Source organism: Falco naumanni, chromosome 1, assembly GCF_017639655.2.
Source record: "Falco naumanni isolate bFalNau1 chromosome 1, bFalNau1.pat, whole genome shotgun sequence".
Classification (NCBI taxonomy): Eukaryota; Metazoa; Chordata; class Aves; order Falconiformes; family Falconidae; genus Falco; species Falco naumanni.
Genome location: NC_054054.1, coordinates 93,802,773 through 93,817,606, shown reverse-complemented (window position 1 = coordinate 93,817,606; position 14,834 = coordinate 93,802,773). Strand labels below are relative to the sequence as shown.

Sequence of the window (14,834 nt, the reverse complement as noted above, 5' to 3'; positions counted from 1 at the left end):
CACCACCGCACCTTCCCCACGCTGTTGCTTTGTGCAAGGATGCATTTGCTTTTGGCTGTTTTCTTGGCTTCTGTAAACAGCTTTCGCTTCTCTTCCTGCAGGCAGGCAGCGTGTCCTCTGCTGCTCTGCTTTTACTAGGTCTAACCCATGCCAGGGCAGGGCTCGGGCCGTAGCTAGAGGGATAAGCTGGTCCAGCAGAAGATGCTGCAGGCTGGTAGCCAGAGGGTGGAGAAGCTGCTGAGGGTGTGCAGGGGGGATTTATGGTGCTCGGGGCTGGGGATGTCATGGTCTGGACTGGCTGGTGCTGCCAGGGCTGGGGGATTGCGTAGCCTGCGGGTATCAGCCACCCATCCCACCTCTCCTTCTGCTCCCAGCAAGGCTATTGCTGGTGCCTTTTTGCAGAGCAGGCCATGCCAGGGCTCTGAGAGCACCGCTTGATGCTTTCCATTACGCCACCATTTGCAGTTCCTTTTTCAGAACTCAGGCTGGAAACACCCCACCAGGTGCTTGCCTCCTGTTGAAGCGTGTTTTGGAAAATAGCAGAGAAAAAAGAAACCCCAGCACTATAGTATTTTCGAATGCAAAACTAAGGAAAAATATGCAATTTTGTCAATGGTTCAAAAACTCCTGCAGCTGTTTCAGCAGGCAGGGCTGCACGGCAGGGCAGGCAGGGGAGTCATACGATATGAGGTGCTCGTCACCATCCTGTGGGGACGCGGCCAGGCTCTGCTCCTTGGAAGGAGCCCACGCTCACGTGTGCACTTGGGCTGCTCATGGCATTTGAGCACAAGGCTGCCGAGATGGTTGCTGCAAGGACACGGGCTCTTTCCCCATGCAACTCCCCCTGCTGCTGTAGCCAGCATCCTTGCAAGCAAGCGTGCTGCAGCACGAGTTACCAGCATACCCACTACTGGTTCATGCCTCCTCTTCCTTCGAGGCTAGAAGAAAGCAGCTTCCAGCAGCAAAAGCCAAAACTGGGCAGCGTGGGGAAAGCCTGAGATAGAGGGAGGGTTTGGTTGGATCAATGCACCCAGAAATAAGAGGAGTGGTTGATGTTTTCTGGCTGAGCACAGGTAAAATTTGCTGGGAACATGGGGATCTGGGGGGTTGCGAGGGCATCCAGTACCTTGGGTAGGCAGGGCGTGCTACCTTGCACCCACACACAGCCCCTGCAGACAGCAGCAAGCAGCACTCCCCCTGCACACATGCAGTGGAGCTGATGTTTCCATCCTGGAAAGAGGGCTGGGAAGGGGATTAACTCCAAAAAAAGCAGGCTGGCCAAGAAAGGCTGCATACTGGTGCATGAAGCTGCAGCGTTTGCTCCTGCAATAGCTACACAGGTACCCAGGGATCTTTGCAGAAGCCTGCAGCAGGTGACAGCTGCTTGTGCACCCAGCCCTGGGTCCAGCCACACCAGCTGAGTTCAACCATGGGGCAGCAGCGTGCTCCATGCCACTGCTGCAGCATCCTGCATGGGCTGGAGGCAGCCCAGTCCTGGGAGTACATCTCCTCTCCTTCCTGAAACAGCTGGACCCCAGCTGCTGCCTGAACCAGCACTGCTTTTAAATACCAGCAACCCTGGCCCCGTGCTCCAGCCATGCTCCCTGCTCCTCTGGGTGTTATTAAGGCATGGGAATCTCAGCTAGAGAAGAGGCAATAGGTGAACATCTCTGGAAAGCCTAAACGTCACCCCTTTGGCTTAGGGGTGGCTCACCAGAAGTGGAGGGATTGACCTGGGGAAAAAGGAGATGGTTTCTCAGGTGCCAGGCAAGGATTCCCAGAGGTGCTTGCGGTCCCGCACAGCCCGAAACAAGCCCAGGACAAACTGCCCCTAATTTCAGGCACAGCCTGCAAGGTGCATGTCCCCCAAAAGCAGATCTCTGGGGGAGCAGAGGCTCTCCCACAGCTGCCGTCCTCCCTCTGCAGCTAGTAGGATACTCCAGGTCTCCCTGCTTCCCCACAGCCCATCACAGACAGCTCCACACAGCTCCATTCCCAGGCCTGGAGAAGCTTGGCCTCGGCACAGCCTGTCTCCAGCTCCTTTCCCCAAGCCTCAGCCTCAGCTCCAGCCCAAACACGCAGCTGGAGGGGGCCGAGGGCAGGCACTAACCTCCCGTTGAGACACCAGGGCAGTGAAGCATGGCCTGGGGACAGATGGCTGCCCATTGTAAGTCCAAGAGAGAGACAGGAGCAAGAACAGTTATGATTTAATCATCATCCTCTGCAAATCCAGTGTATAGTAGAGCCAAGCTGTGGTCTGGCTCCTGGTGCTCCCACGCCATCACTGCCCCCGCCTGCAGCACAGACCTGGCCCATCCTTGGAGCTGGGACTGTGGGCAGGGCAGGAACAGTGAGGGGATGGGACCAGCCAGCTCCCCTCACCCCTCCTGCCCTGCTGGAGGCATGCCTGAGGATGGGCAACCCCACGGGGCTTCGGCTCTGCTTAGCCCGGTGGGATGTGGGGAGACCCAGCTCTGGTCTGTGCAAAGCTGCTGAGCAGCCAGGTAGCATCTGCCCTGGGACAGGCAGCAGGGACTCATCCTGCCCCTGCCCAGCAACCCACGGTGGGCTCTGCTTTGGCATCTGTCTCCACAGAGCTGAAAGAGACTAAACCCCAGCTGTGGCAGAGGCCGGAGGGGCTTCTGGCAGAGGCCAGCTTGCTCCCGAGCCACCCAGCCTGCCCCAGACCTGAGCCTGTGGCACAGAGCGGGTGGCCAAAGCCCCTTGTGCAATCCTGCAAGGGGAAAACCCCGGGACAGTGCTCACGGAGGCAGGAGGTCTGGCAGAGGAGCCCCAACATCTCCCCTGAGACAGCCCAGGGCAACCACAGCTCAGGAGCCCCTGGGACAGCAGAGGGACATCCCCTGGGGCAGTGCCAGCTGGGGCAACCCTACAGCAGTGACCTCCAGAAGGTGTATGTGGTTCAAACAGCGACAAGGACACATCCCCTCCCAGGACAAGGGGGGCTGGGGGGGGACTGCAGCAGAATTAGGATGGGGAAGGGCAGTAGTGGTTATAGATGAAGGCACAGGAGCCCCTGGGCTGGGTGCCAGGGTGAGGTTAGTGGCTGGGGCTGAAGAGGCTGCCTGCGAGAAGCCGCCTCTTGACCTCCCTCCAGAGAAGGTCCCGTTCCCGGTTCGCCCGCTGCATAAACCCCCTGTTCTCCTGGGCTCTCCGGGACAGGTAGGGCAGCACCTCATTCACCGGTCCGTAGGGCACATATTTGTAGACAGGGAAACCAGCTTGACCTGGAGGGAGGAAGGCTGGTCAAGGAAGTAACAAGAAAGAAAAAAACCCCACCAAAACCCCCCAAAAACCAAAAAAAGAGAGAAAAACAAAAAGAGCAAAATAAAAAGAAATAAGGGAAAAAGCCTCCCTTACAGCCCCCAGCTCTCCCATGCCCCTGGGGCTGTGCTGATGGAGCAGGGATGGTGGGCAGGAGGGCTGCAGCAGCTGGAGGCTGCGCTTGAGCACCAGGGAGAGGAGTCCCAGGAGCAGCCCCGTGAGCCTGCCCAGGTTGGGGGAGCGGCAGCACATCCCTCCCCATCTCAGCACCCGGAGCTTGGAAAGGCGCCAGGGGGAGCGGGCCGAGGTCACCAGGAGCCCTGGGAATGTCAGCAGCCAGGGCTGGGCCAATTCAAGAAGCATTCAACCAGAAACATCAAGTTAACACATTTTTCCAGCGTGACCGGAGGAGGTTGCAGACCGGCAGCCAAGCCCCGCTTGCAAGGGGAACTCCAGGACAGAGCAGCATCCACGCTGGACAACTGCCCGGTCTGCCTCCTGTTGCTCTCCTGGCCTCGGCTCACCGCACTGGACACTGGTATGAGCAGGGGGAGTCAGTCCCTGAATTGAGCCCGTGCTGCCTTGGACCCCTGCAAGTCCCTCTGCCAGGCCCCCTGAGAGCTCTGCTCCGCTGCCTGGGCCATCAGCAGATGAAGTGACAAGGTCATGCAAGAGGCTGTTGCCACCCCAGCAGCAGAGAGGCCAGGGCTGGATGTGCACCTCCAGCAGATCAAAGCAGCACTCCCAGACCAGGGACATACAGGAGGGGCTTCCTGGCTGCCAGGATCAGCCTCTGCCCCTCCTAGGAGTACCCCCATCTCAGCTTGTAGTCCAAAGCAGGAATCTCCCTGCCCAGCCATTATGGTCTCATGGGGCCTCCAAGGAGACAGATGTGATTCTACATCTACATCATCCCCAAAACTCGTGCAGGGGTCACAGCACTCCACGCAGCTGGGGAAGAGGCAACAAGGCACTGTCCTCAGCCAGCCCTGCTCCATAGCCTGGCTCCATCCACCCTTCAGACCCCACAGCATCTACTCAGCGAGACCCCAGGGGTCAAGGTGGGGCAGGAGCATGTTTGCCAAGTCCCCCCGGCTCCCAGCACTCACCCAGGGGAAAGGTAATCTGGTCACACATGCCCAGCAGCTGCCCAAAATACACCTTCTTCTCTGAGGGATGGATCCCAAGCTCCATCATCCTGCAAGCCAAGTCTTGGCATTAGGGAAGAGCAGAGACAGCAGAGCATGCAGGGGCAGCATGTCCTGCCAGAGGAGCAGGGATCATCTCCAAGTATGACAGCACGGCACTGACCATGTCCCAGATGGATACTGGAATGCAAGGACTGCAGGGATTTGTTTTTAAAACAGCCTCTGGGTGGGGGAATGAGGCTAGCTCTAGCTGCTCTGGGCTACTGTGCTGTGCCCCAGCTCCAAGCCCTGAGCACCAGATGGAAGCTAGGATCCCACAGGGGAGCACACAGGAGACCTGACAAGTCACAGCACATCTCACCACGGGGCTCTACTGGGCCCCCACATCCCTCAAGCCCCCCAGTCCCTGCCACGCCATGCTGCCTCCCTGGCACCCACCTGCGCAGGGTGAACTTCACTGTGTCCTCATTGTGAGATGCCACCATCACATTGGCTTTCCGGCTGTGCTTGATCTCCTCCAAGATATAATCCAGGCACCTGTAAGACAGTTTGAGGTTGTGTGGCGAGGCCACTCGAGCATGTGCCTGGTGGGGCGGGAGGAAGGACCACGGCTAGGGCTGTCCCCTACCTGTGGTACATCTCATTAGTCTTCTCATAGGTGGGGTTGATGGGATCCTCATAGCCAATCTGGGCCGCCCTCTCCCGCTCCTGTTCCATGTAGGCACCACGGACTAGCTTGGTGCCGAAGTGCCAGCCCTCCCTGCGTGACAGCTCCACATCCACTGTCACATTGTCATAAGCCTCCTGCGACCAGAAGGAAGAGATGGCACAAGGTCATCGCACCAGTGTCACCTCTGCACTGCACCTTCAGGCAGCCAGCCTTGGAGCTGCACCATTGCATCGCCATGGCTTCAGGACCCACGGTCTCCATCCAGCTGCTCCAGCAGGTCTTTCCTGCCCAGCCTCCTGCCGGACCTCACCTTCAGGTAGCACTGGTAGGTGTTGAAGATAATCGCTCGATCCCTGTTGAAGCGGCGCTGCATCTCCAGGGTGAGGCGGCTGATGGCTGGCTGGAAGTAGCTCTGCTCTGCATCCACCATCAGCCTCACACCCTTCTCCACGGCTCTCTGGGGGGTGAGTGACATGCAGGTTGGGTTCACGGGGCCACCTGCTACATGTCTCCCCCTCTGCAGCAGCGCTCATGCGCAGCTCCCCCAGCCCCAGCGCTTCTTTACCTTGGCCAGGACATCCATCCGCTGCAGCATCCGCTTCATCTGCAGATCCTCCTCCTCAGTGAAGCGTGAGAGCAGAGGCTCAAGCTGCCCTGTCTGAAATGACAACAGCTTGTGGCACCCTGCCCACAGGAGAGACGAACATCCTCTGGGAAAAGCCCATCCCCAGGGCCACTGCCCACACCAGCTCCCCAGCACCCACCGGCCAGCACGGGGTGCCCACCCTGCCAGCTTGCTGGCTGCACACACTGGATCACAGCACGGCCAGGCCCTGGCAGCACAGATGCCAACCGGCACCACAGCCACCAGCAAGCTACCAGGCAGGGCTGGGGGGCAGCAGACACACACCTAGCTCCCCAAAACCCCCAGTGCCCTCCCTGTGGGGCTGCTCCGGCGGTAGCGTAGATGGGTACCCACCTGCATGTTGGGGATAAGCAGCAGCTTGGAGAGCTTGGTGCGGCTGTCGATCAGGCTGTTCCAGTCCAGCAGGTCCACAGTGCTGGGAGCAGAGAGCCAGGTCCATACTGGTGTCTTGCAGGGGCAGGGAGGGGGTCTCTACCAGCTCCTGACCCCCACCAGCAAACGGGGTGCGTGGCGTGTGTCACCCTGACCCATCTTGTCACCTCCACCCAGACCTCTATGCTTGGTCGCTGTGCTAAGCCAGCGCTGGCCTTTGAAGACCTCCCCTCACTGCTGCCCCACCATCCTGGGAAGCGGGATGAGGTCCCCCCAGCATCCACATCCCGCAGTACCCCCAGGTCACAGGCAGCTTACCCGCTCATGCCCAGGTTCTCGCCCGTGAACCAGTGCTGGCTCTCCGCCTTGGTCGCGATGCCGAGGTTGGCCAGGGCTTCCTACCACCAAAAGGAGCATCAGTGCCAAGGGGCTACTGTCACAGGTTAGGGCTGCTCTGGGACTTCTACAGCCATCGGCCACCTCCAGCAGCACATCCCTGGCAGCACAGCCTCCTCCCTCAGACACCACTGCCTCACCTGCAGCTTCTCCGCCTCCAGCTTCATCTCCAGCGCTGCCCGCCCAGCCTGGCCCTGCTCCGCAGCCATTTGGTGGAAGAATCTCCGCCACTTCACTAGCACCTCCGAGAATTGCAGCTGTGGGTACAGAGCTCAAGGTGAGACACCTGGGTTGGAGCCCAGCTGGCTTGGAGCCTATCATGGCAGGGCTTTGCAAGATCATACCCAGCCTGAGGCAGATCCCGACCCTATAGCAGGGCACTTTGGCCAAGCAGGGGCCAAGCCTAGCAGTACAGACCCCCACACCCTCATGCTGAGACCTTTACACTTCTGAGCTATCCATGCATCCCCAGAAGTTGAGGCAGGGTCTCCAGGGTGGTTCTTGGGGACAACCCGTTGGTGTCTACTGCTTTCTGCCATCAGTAAAGAGGCTACTGCAGCAAACCTGGCACCCCAAAGCACCTGCTCCCACACAAGCATTACCTGTTGCCCTGGCTCTGACCCACCTCACCCTGGTCACAGCCTCAGCACTCACCAGGAACTGAGGCCGGCCCAGCGCCGTCAGCTTGATGGCCGAGAAGCCGTCCTCTGAGCTGCCACCTGGATGGAGCCACAGAGACAGAGCTAGCCCGACAGGCAGGGTGCTCAGGCAGAAGGAAGGTACCCGAGATACAGTGCTGGGTTGCAGGGTTCCTGTAGTCCCCAAGCACTGTGGGGCTGCTCAGGACACACGGAGCACTTACTTGAGGCATCGATGCAGCGGAGGAAAGTCTCCATGTGCTGGTCACACTTGGCCTCATCAGCATAGAAGTACGTGCGAGCACTGATGACCCCACCGCGGCGATCCCCAAATCCCCGTTGGACTTGGTATTGTTTCTCCCTTTGTCCTGCTCCTGGGGTGGAAGAGGATGGAGGTAGGAGCTCGGCAGGGCTGCATGGCCCACAAGACGTCCCAGGAGCTTCTGCCGTGGGTGCAGGGGAGGGGGGCTCCAGCTTGGACCTCAAAAGAGCCCCTGAGGGCTGCAACATGCCCTGCCTGCTCTGTTGCCCCAGCAGAGGCTGAGCCTTTGCCAAGGAGCAGGGCTGCCCAAGAACAAAGATATTCCTCATCTAATTCATGTTTTGAGGCTGTGGGAGCTGGGTCCTTCCCCCACGCTAGGCTCACAGTGCCTGGACCCTTCAGGCCATCGCCTGGCAGCAGAAGAGGCTGGGTCACTCACCTCCCATTTCCTTCTCGGCTGCAGAGGTGCAGGAGCTAAGAAGAGAAACAAGGCAGATAAGGGCCAGGTCAGCAACTCCCCTGCCACCCCCCGCTGGTGGCCAGGGCAGCTCCAAGGCTCCCCTGCCACCAGCCTGGCGCTGGACCTTGCTCTTCCCTCACCATCCCATCGCCACGGGCTCAAACGCTGTTTGGCATGAGCTCTGCTGGCAGGTCAGATGCCCCAAACCCATCCGTGGAAATGGAAAGCAACGGGGTTTCAATCTCCAGGCAAGTGTTACCTGGAGGCCCTGAGGCTGCACAGGGAGGATGCTCTGTCCCAGGGTCCAGAGCTGCTCTCAAACAGCCCAGCCCAAGGGCAAGAACAAGGTCAGCCCTGGTGGGGTTGGCTGATGTGTCTCCAACCACACTAGCCTATAGTCTGCACTGTGGTGGCACCAAGCTGCAGCCCAATGCCTCACCACCAGCAGCCAGACCATGAAGCAACAGGCTCCTCTAGGTTCCAAGGGTGCATCAAGCCATCAGGGTGCCCTCCTGCAGCTCAGCCACCCCGTGCTCCTCTGTGCCTTGGCATGAGCCAACAGCTTATAAACAAAGTCTCAGCTTCAACTCCAGCTGATCCCGGATGTAATTTCAAGCCCAAGATCTTTGCCACAGAGATAAAAGGGCTCTGACAGCCTGGGGGATGCTGGCCAAGTCACGAGATCCTTGAGCTTGAGCAGCCAAGCCTTCTTGCTGACACCCTATATCCAGCCCACAGACCTGGGGTCTCACCCTAGAACTCTCCCAGCCCCTGGAGAGGAGCCCTGAGTGACAGCAGAGCCACCTCCTCCAGGAGATCTCCTCTTTGGAGTCACTGTCCCAAAAGTGGCCGTGCCCAACGGCGGGGAAGCACGCTGTGAGGCAAGCAGCAAAGCCACCCATCTGGAACCAGAGGACTCACGCAAGGGAACAGAGGCACGTGGCATGGTCCCAGAACATGTTCTCTCACATGCAGACCCTGTGACAGGGATTAGGGGCTGCTGGAAGCATAAACAAGCAGAGAAAAGCCTTTCCCTCCTGCTCCTCTTGGCCAGGAACAGCCCCACGTTGCTCAAAATGCAGCAAAGCCTGGCGTGAACTGGGGCAGGAGCAGTCAGAGCTCACTGGGAGTAGCAGGCACCACATCTAGCAGGCTCTGCTCCCTGATTTTGCTACCACAAAGGCAGGTCAAGAAGCTTTCTGCTCCTGAATACAGAGGATGGAAGAAAGAAGGGAGTGGACGTCATACACCCAGGGCCGGGATGCGACAGCAAAGCCCTCAGTGGATGGAAGGTCCCCTTGGAGCAGGCGGTGTGGCGTTGGGGAAGGCTTCAGCAGGACACTGCTGTAATTCTAAGGACATGCTGAGAGATGGGTCCTGTGGGCAGGTCTCAGCCGCAGCAGGACAGCTCTGAACCCCAACACACAGCTTGTGTCCAACACCTGAGATGCTGTGGGCAAAGCCTCCTCTGACCTACCCGGGGTGAACACATGCAACTCCGTTAGCAAACAGCACCCTTGAATTTGAGGGTTTTGCGTTCCTGAAGGCAAACACACCCTTTCCAGCAGCATTCCTGCTGCATGACTGTACTGAGCCCTTCACCCCCCCCCAGGGGGGCATTCAAAGCAGTGCCACGGTGCTCATTTTATTGTTCTGCATCAAGCAAAATAAAGGAAGCTCCTTCCAGCTGAAGAAACAGCTCTTCCTGCTTATCTGCTTTCTTTGTAATATTAGTCTTGGCCAGCAAAGCCATTCCTACACCAACCAAGTGCCACTTAACCCAGCTTCTACCTGGCCATCCCTTCTGCAAACGAAAAGCAAGTCTCCCAGAGCAGGACACATCTCCAGGCACTGTCCAAACACTTCTGGCAGGCTGTAACCAGAAAGGAGCCACCTGCAAGGGATGCTCAGGACCTGGGAGCTCACACTCGCCCAAAGCATGCACCAAGCAGGCCTTCCAAGTGCTGCAAAGCAGGTTACAAACACTTGAAGCAGCTCGCTGGATTGCTGGGAAGGGTAATGCAGCTGACACAGCAGACTGGCTTTCAGGAAGTTTTTGATCAGGCTCAAATAAAACGTCTCAGGAGAAGCACAAAGGTCCACCTGTCAGAAATAAGTAGGCAATAATCCATTTTGCCCTGGAGGTTACCAGGAGGGTGCCAAAGCACAGCATATTGCTTTGCTTGTCAGCAAATGGCTCGGTCAAAGGGGATGAGGGAACACCGGGGAGAAGTTGTCCCCCAATTACCAGACCCAAGGAAAAACTCAGTCACGTGAAGCCCAGACTGGAGCTATGGGTGATGCTTAAAACCTGGCAGGTAGGAATAAAACAAAACTTTTGGCAGAAGGAAAGTCCTTCAAGCATGCACCATGAGTTGCCAGCATGCACCAGCCCAGGACCACCACAGGACCTCCTTGCACAGCTTCAAGCTCCACAGAGACCATGCTGTGACCCTGAGGAGCTGCAGCACAGCAGGTGCAGCAGTAGGGGAGGCAGCAGCGCTGGGAGCAGAAGGGGAGGCAGTAGCTCTGGGAGGCTGATTGGCCAGGCTGGATTGTAATCCCACACTGGGGTAGATATCAGGTGTCCAAAAAAGAAATCTCTAGAGGAAGCAAAGTCCACCAGCTGTGTGTCAGAGCCGACCAGGGTTTCTGGCAGTGCTTGGGGCAGAATTATCTTTGCCCATGCTAGCACAAACCCAACCCACCTTCTGGCTCATGATGCCAGCATCTTGGTATGCCCATGAGCCAGCAATGGCCCCAAGGATGCAAGGGGACCATAATCACCTCCACTATGGGGGGGCTCCTTGTTTCACCCCAGAGGGAACAGAAGGGCCTGCCCAGCCGCAGCACTGCATCTCCACACCCCACCAGGGCTGCACCCATCCCAAAGCCCCCAGCCCACATGCTGCCCCAGGAGCAGAGCAGCACCTAGGTCCTGCTGCCTGCAGGATACCTTCCTCCAGCCACACCACCATGACCTGGCAGAGCCTTCAGCACATTACCAAGGACTCCTGGCACAGCTCTGGATGCCAGCCCAGGCAGGGCAGGGCAAGTATCAGCCTGCAGCAGGCAGGATAAGCCGGTGCCTGCCCACGCTGCATTGGTATTCCCAACCAGAAAGCTTGTGACAAGGAGTGGCCATGGCCCATTGCCGGGGAGGAAAGGGCATTTTCCTGCTGTTGTCGCCAACTTGCTCCAGAAGAGAAGGCTGCACTGGTAGGGCCAGCACAGCTCAGCTTGGGGAGACAGCAGATGGCACCAGGAGGCCAAACAACGGTGCTGGGTTTGTGCCTCTGCTCCCCAGCTGGCAGTGGGGTAAAACCCCCAAAGCACTGAAAGGAGGACATGATGCAACTCCAGAGCCCAGCACCACTCACCCCTCTCAACCACGTGAGCACCACCCCAGCAGAAGCACTGGTGATTTGGGGTTTTACCCTGAACAGAGCCAAGGAGGATCCGGAGCGATGCTTGGCATGGGCCAACACAGTCCTTCTGATGCCACCCACACCTCCCCTGGGCTTTGTCCCCATTCTGTGATATGCCTGGGTGATATGGCATCCCCCTTTGTTGGGGAAAACCCCACTGGGGCTCAGGCAGGGTGGTATCGGGAGCAATGGGGAACAGGGTCCAGTGTGTGGCTTTGCTGAGCTCTCTTGGGTGGGAATGACTCGCACAGCACAGGCAGAGTTCATCCAGCAAGGAGTCCCACACATGCAACCCCCAAATCTGCACTGGTGGGGGATAAGCACAGCTGAGAGCTCACAAATCCTGACATCCAGCCCCCCATGAGCAAGCAGGACACAGGCGTGGGCAGAACCTGCCTGCCAAAGCCCTTAGTGGTCCAACACAGGCAAGCACTCAGCACAGGCACAGCCAGACCAAGTAGGGCAGCAGTGCCAGCACCAGCACCACCAGCTCAGCCCCCACTGGGATGCTGAGCAATGTGTCCGGACCATGGCTGCATGCCCAGGGAAGAAACCAGCCGCTCCTGCAAACACCGCTGCTCTGTGCCTCCCAGAGAGCCATCCCACAGCCAGGGGGCTGCAGTCAGGTATTTTGAAACTTTTATATACAAAAAAAAAAGAGTTTGCAATTCAATCCGCAAGGGGCTGGGACAGGCACAGTCCTGCCTCCCCCCCACCCAGCTCCCATGCCAGCGCTGCCCTTGCAAGCTGCCTGTGCTTGCTACAGACAGGCGAGACCTTGGTGCTGACAGGAATTTCTGGCAGCAGCAGCAAGGGGCACTACCACCCCACTACAGCAAGTGGGGGTCCCTGATAAGCAGCGCCTGGGTGGGACACAGAGATAAGGTTCCTAGCAGCAGCTGGGAGGAGCCCAGCAGCAGCACCTGCATCACCACACTGACCCGAAACCCCGCTTGCAAATGACCCCAAGAAGCAGTTTCCACTGCATTTCTAACACCATGTGACAAGCATGTGGCAGCTGGACGGTGGCCCTGGCTGCAAACAGGGACACAGGGCTGCTGCAGCCTTCCCTGGCTGCGCGCTGCATCCCCAGCCTGTGTCCTCTGGCAGGGCCACCCTCGTCCTGAGTGGGGGGGACACACCACCCACCCCAGTGACTGTGGGGTGCCACCAGCAGCCCATCGATCAGATGAGCTGAGCTGCCCAAAATTGGAGCCCAAATAGTGGAAAGTAACCCATGACTTGGGCTGGCACCTGCTCTTGGCAGAGCGCAGGAGGCAGGGAAAGCTGCCCAGGATGGGGGGGGCAGAAATGGTGGGGGACTGTACCCCAGTGGGTGCACGGTGGGGGATGGAGGGAGCAGGAACGTGGGGAGTGGTGTCCCAGTGTGGGGGAGAAGGGAGATTAGAGCAGGGCAGCACCCCAGTGTGTGCAGGGCAACACAACCCTGCTGGGGGTAGGAAAAAGGGGGATGGGGGGACTGATCCCAGTGTATGCATGGCAGTGGAGGGGGGCAGCACCCCAACAGAGGCAAGGGAAAGGGGGACAGTGTGTGCAGCACCCCAGATGGAACGGGAAATGGGGGGCAATTGCCTCAAAGGAGGTGGGGAGCACCTCAGGGCATGCAGGAGGGTGGGGGGCTGTGCAGCACCCCGGTGTACAGGAGTTTGAGTGGGACAGGACTCCAGTGTGGGAAGAACAAAGGGGGCTGCACCCCGGTTTGTGCAGAGGAAGGGATGGAGGGAGGAGCTGCATCCCAGTGGGGGGAATTAAGGTGGGGGGCAGCACCCCAGTTTGTGCACAGGGAGGGATGGAGAGGGGAGCTGCCTCCCAGTGGGTGGAACTGACGGGGGGCTGCACCCCGATTTGTGCAGAGGGATGAGGGGGGCTACACCCCCGCGGGGGGGCACAGAGGGGGGTCTGCCCCCCAGTGCGGGCAGGGGGCGGCGCACCCCGGCGCGCTTCGGGGGGCGGGGCTGTGACGCAGCGCTGCGCAGCCAATGGGAGCGGGGGGATGGGCGGGCGCAGCCAATAGCGGAGCGGCCCGCTCCCGCCGCCGCCGCCCGGGCCCCGCACTCACGCCAGGTCCTTGCGCTCGGCCTCCTCGGCGCTCAGGTCCTCCTCCACGCTGTAGTCCAGCACGGCGCCCACGCCGAAGGCCTGGTTCCGCCGGATGAGCGGCTTGATGGCCTCCTGGTCCTCCCCGGCCACGAACTGCCCGTAGAAGGTCATCTTCATCAGCCGCTCGAACAGCGCCTGCCCCAGCACCCGCTGGCACAGCTGCAGCAGCTGCGGGAGAACGACAGCTCAGCGACCCCGCTGGCCGGCACCCGCCCTGCTCCGGCGGCCCCGCGGAGCGGATAGCTCCTCCCCGGTACAGAACCGGCAGCATCCCCAGGCCCAGCATAGGAATCCCCCCTGCCCGGGACCAGCAGCCCCCGGAGCGGGAAGCCCCCGCAGCGGCGGGGGACCGGCGCCCTCCCCCGGTCGGGCACAAGAACCTCTGTGCCAGGAACCAGCAGCCCCCCAGGCCCGGCACGGGACCCCCCCCTCCCGGAGCTGCAGCCCCCCAAGGCCAGCACAGGACCCCCCCACCTGAGACCGGCAGCCCCTTCCCGGTCCAGAACCAGTAGCCCCTCAGCCCGGGCATCCCACCCGGAACCGGCAGCCCCCCCCGGCCCGGCGGGGGAACTGCCTCTGCCCGGGACTGGTAGCCCCCGCCCCGCCCAGGCCAGGCCCCTGCCCGGAACCGGCAGCCCCCCCCGCCCGGCGGGAGACCCCACCATCCGGGACCGGCAGCCCCCCCCGCACCTCGCGGTTGTGCTCCACCAGCGGCCCCACAGCGCACAGCCCCAGCACCAGCAACCCCCGCAGCAGCTCGGCGCTGCTCTTGCTGCGGAACGCCTCCCGGGGGTCCCCGAAATCCACGGCGGGCGGCGGCCCCCGCTCCGCACCCCGCGGAGGGGGGGTGGGCGACACCGGCCGGGCCCCCCTACCCGCAGCCGGCGCCGGGGCGGCTCCGCGGGGTGCGGCGGCGGGCGCGGAGCGGGTCCGGCGGGGGACACCCAGGCGGACGGCGGCGCAGAGCGCCCGAGCAGCGCTCGGCGGAGCCATTGGTACGGCGGGGCCGCCCCCCCGCCGCTGCCGCCTTAAGTACCGCCCGCCCGGCACCGCCCCGCCGGGCTTCCCCCGCCCCGCGTCCCGGCCCTGCCGCCGCTCTGGCACCGGGCCCGCCCCGCCCGCCCCGCCCGCCCCGCCCCCCTCCCGCAGCCCCCGGCCCTGTGCCGTCTCCGTCGCTGTTAGCCTGCCCCGGGGGCGCGTCCCTTCCGAGGAACCCCGGGGGGGGGGGGGGTGGGGCGGGGAGAGGTGGCCTGGGGGAGCCCCTCGCCCTTGGAGCAGCGCTGGGGAGGGCCGAGGGGGCGGCGAAGGGAGCCCCGTGCCCCTGGGGGGTGCCCAGCGAGAGGTATAGGTATCCCAGGGGCGCCCCATCGGGGGGACCCTCGGGGGGGGCGCTGGGCCCAGGCCCGGC

At 61.0% G+C, this 14,834-nt stretch overlaps 1 protein-coding gene across 1 annotated transcript; it reads right to left on the bottom strand.

The window, feature by feature from the left end:
* Window positions 1–2,191: 2,191 nt before the first annotated feature.
* LOC121094168 (proline dehydrogenase 1, mitochondrial-like) lies at window positions 2,192–14,420 on the bottom strand. The gene is made up of 14 exons (XM_040607407.1): window positions 14,117–14,420; window positions 13,386–13,594; window positions 7,857–7,891; window positions 7,380–7,529; window positions 7,172–7,236; window positions 6,658–6,774; window positions 6,440–6,519; window positions 6,083–6,164; window positions 5,669–5,761; window positions 5,414–5,560; window positions 5,062–5,237; window positions 4,872–4,970; window positions 4,395–4,483; window positions 2,192–3,248 (listed from the first exon to the last, which is right to left on the bottom strand). The coding sequence occupies exons 1-14, from the start codon at window positions 14,417–14,419 to the stop codon at window positions 3,061–3,063; spliced, it is 1,833 nt and encodes a 610-aa protein (XP_040463341.1). The 5' UTR covers window position 14,420; the 3' UTR covers window positions 2,192–3,060.
* Between the last annotated feature and the right edge of the window lie 414 nt (window positions 14,421–14,834).

Coding starts and splice junctions, on each gene's coding strand:
- LOC121094168 (XM_040607407.1), bottom strand. CDS start 14,419: ATGGCTCCGCCGAGCGCTGCTCGGGCGCTCTGCGCCGCCGTCCGCCTG. Junction 4,971..5,061: donor ACTAATGAGATGTACCACAG/GTAGGGGACAGC, acceptor ACTGTCTTACAG/GTGCCTGGATTATATCTTGG. Junction 3,249..4,394: donor CCAGATTACCTTTCCCCTGG/GTGAGTGCTGGG, acceptor TCCTCCCTCCAG/GTCAAGCTGGTTTCCCTGTC.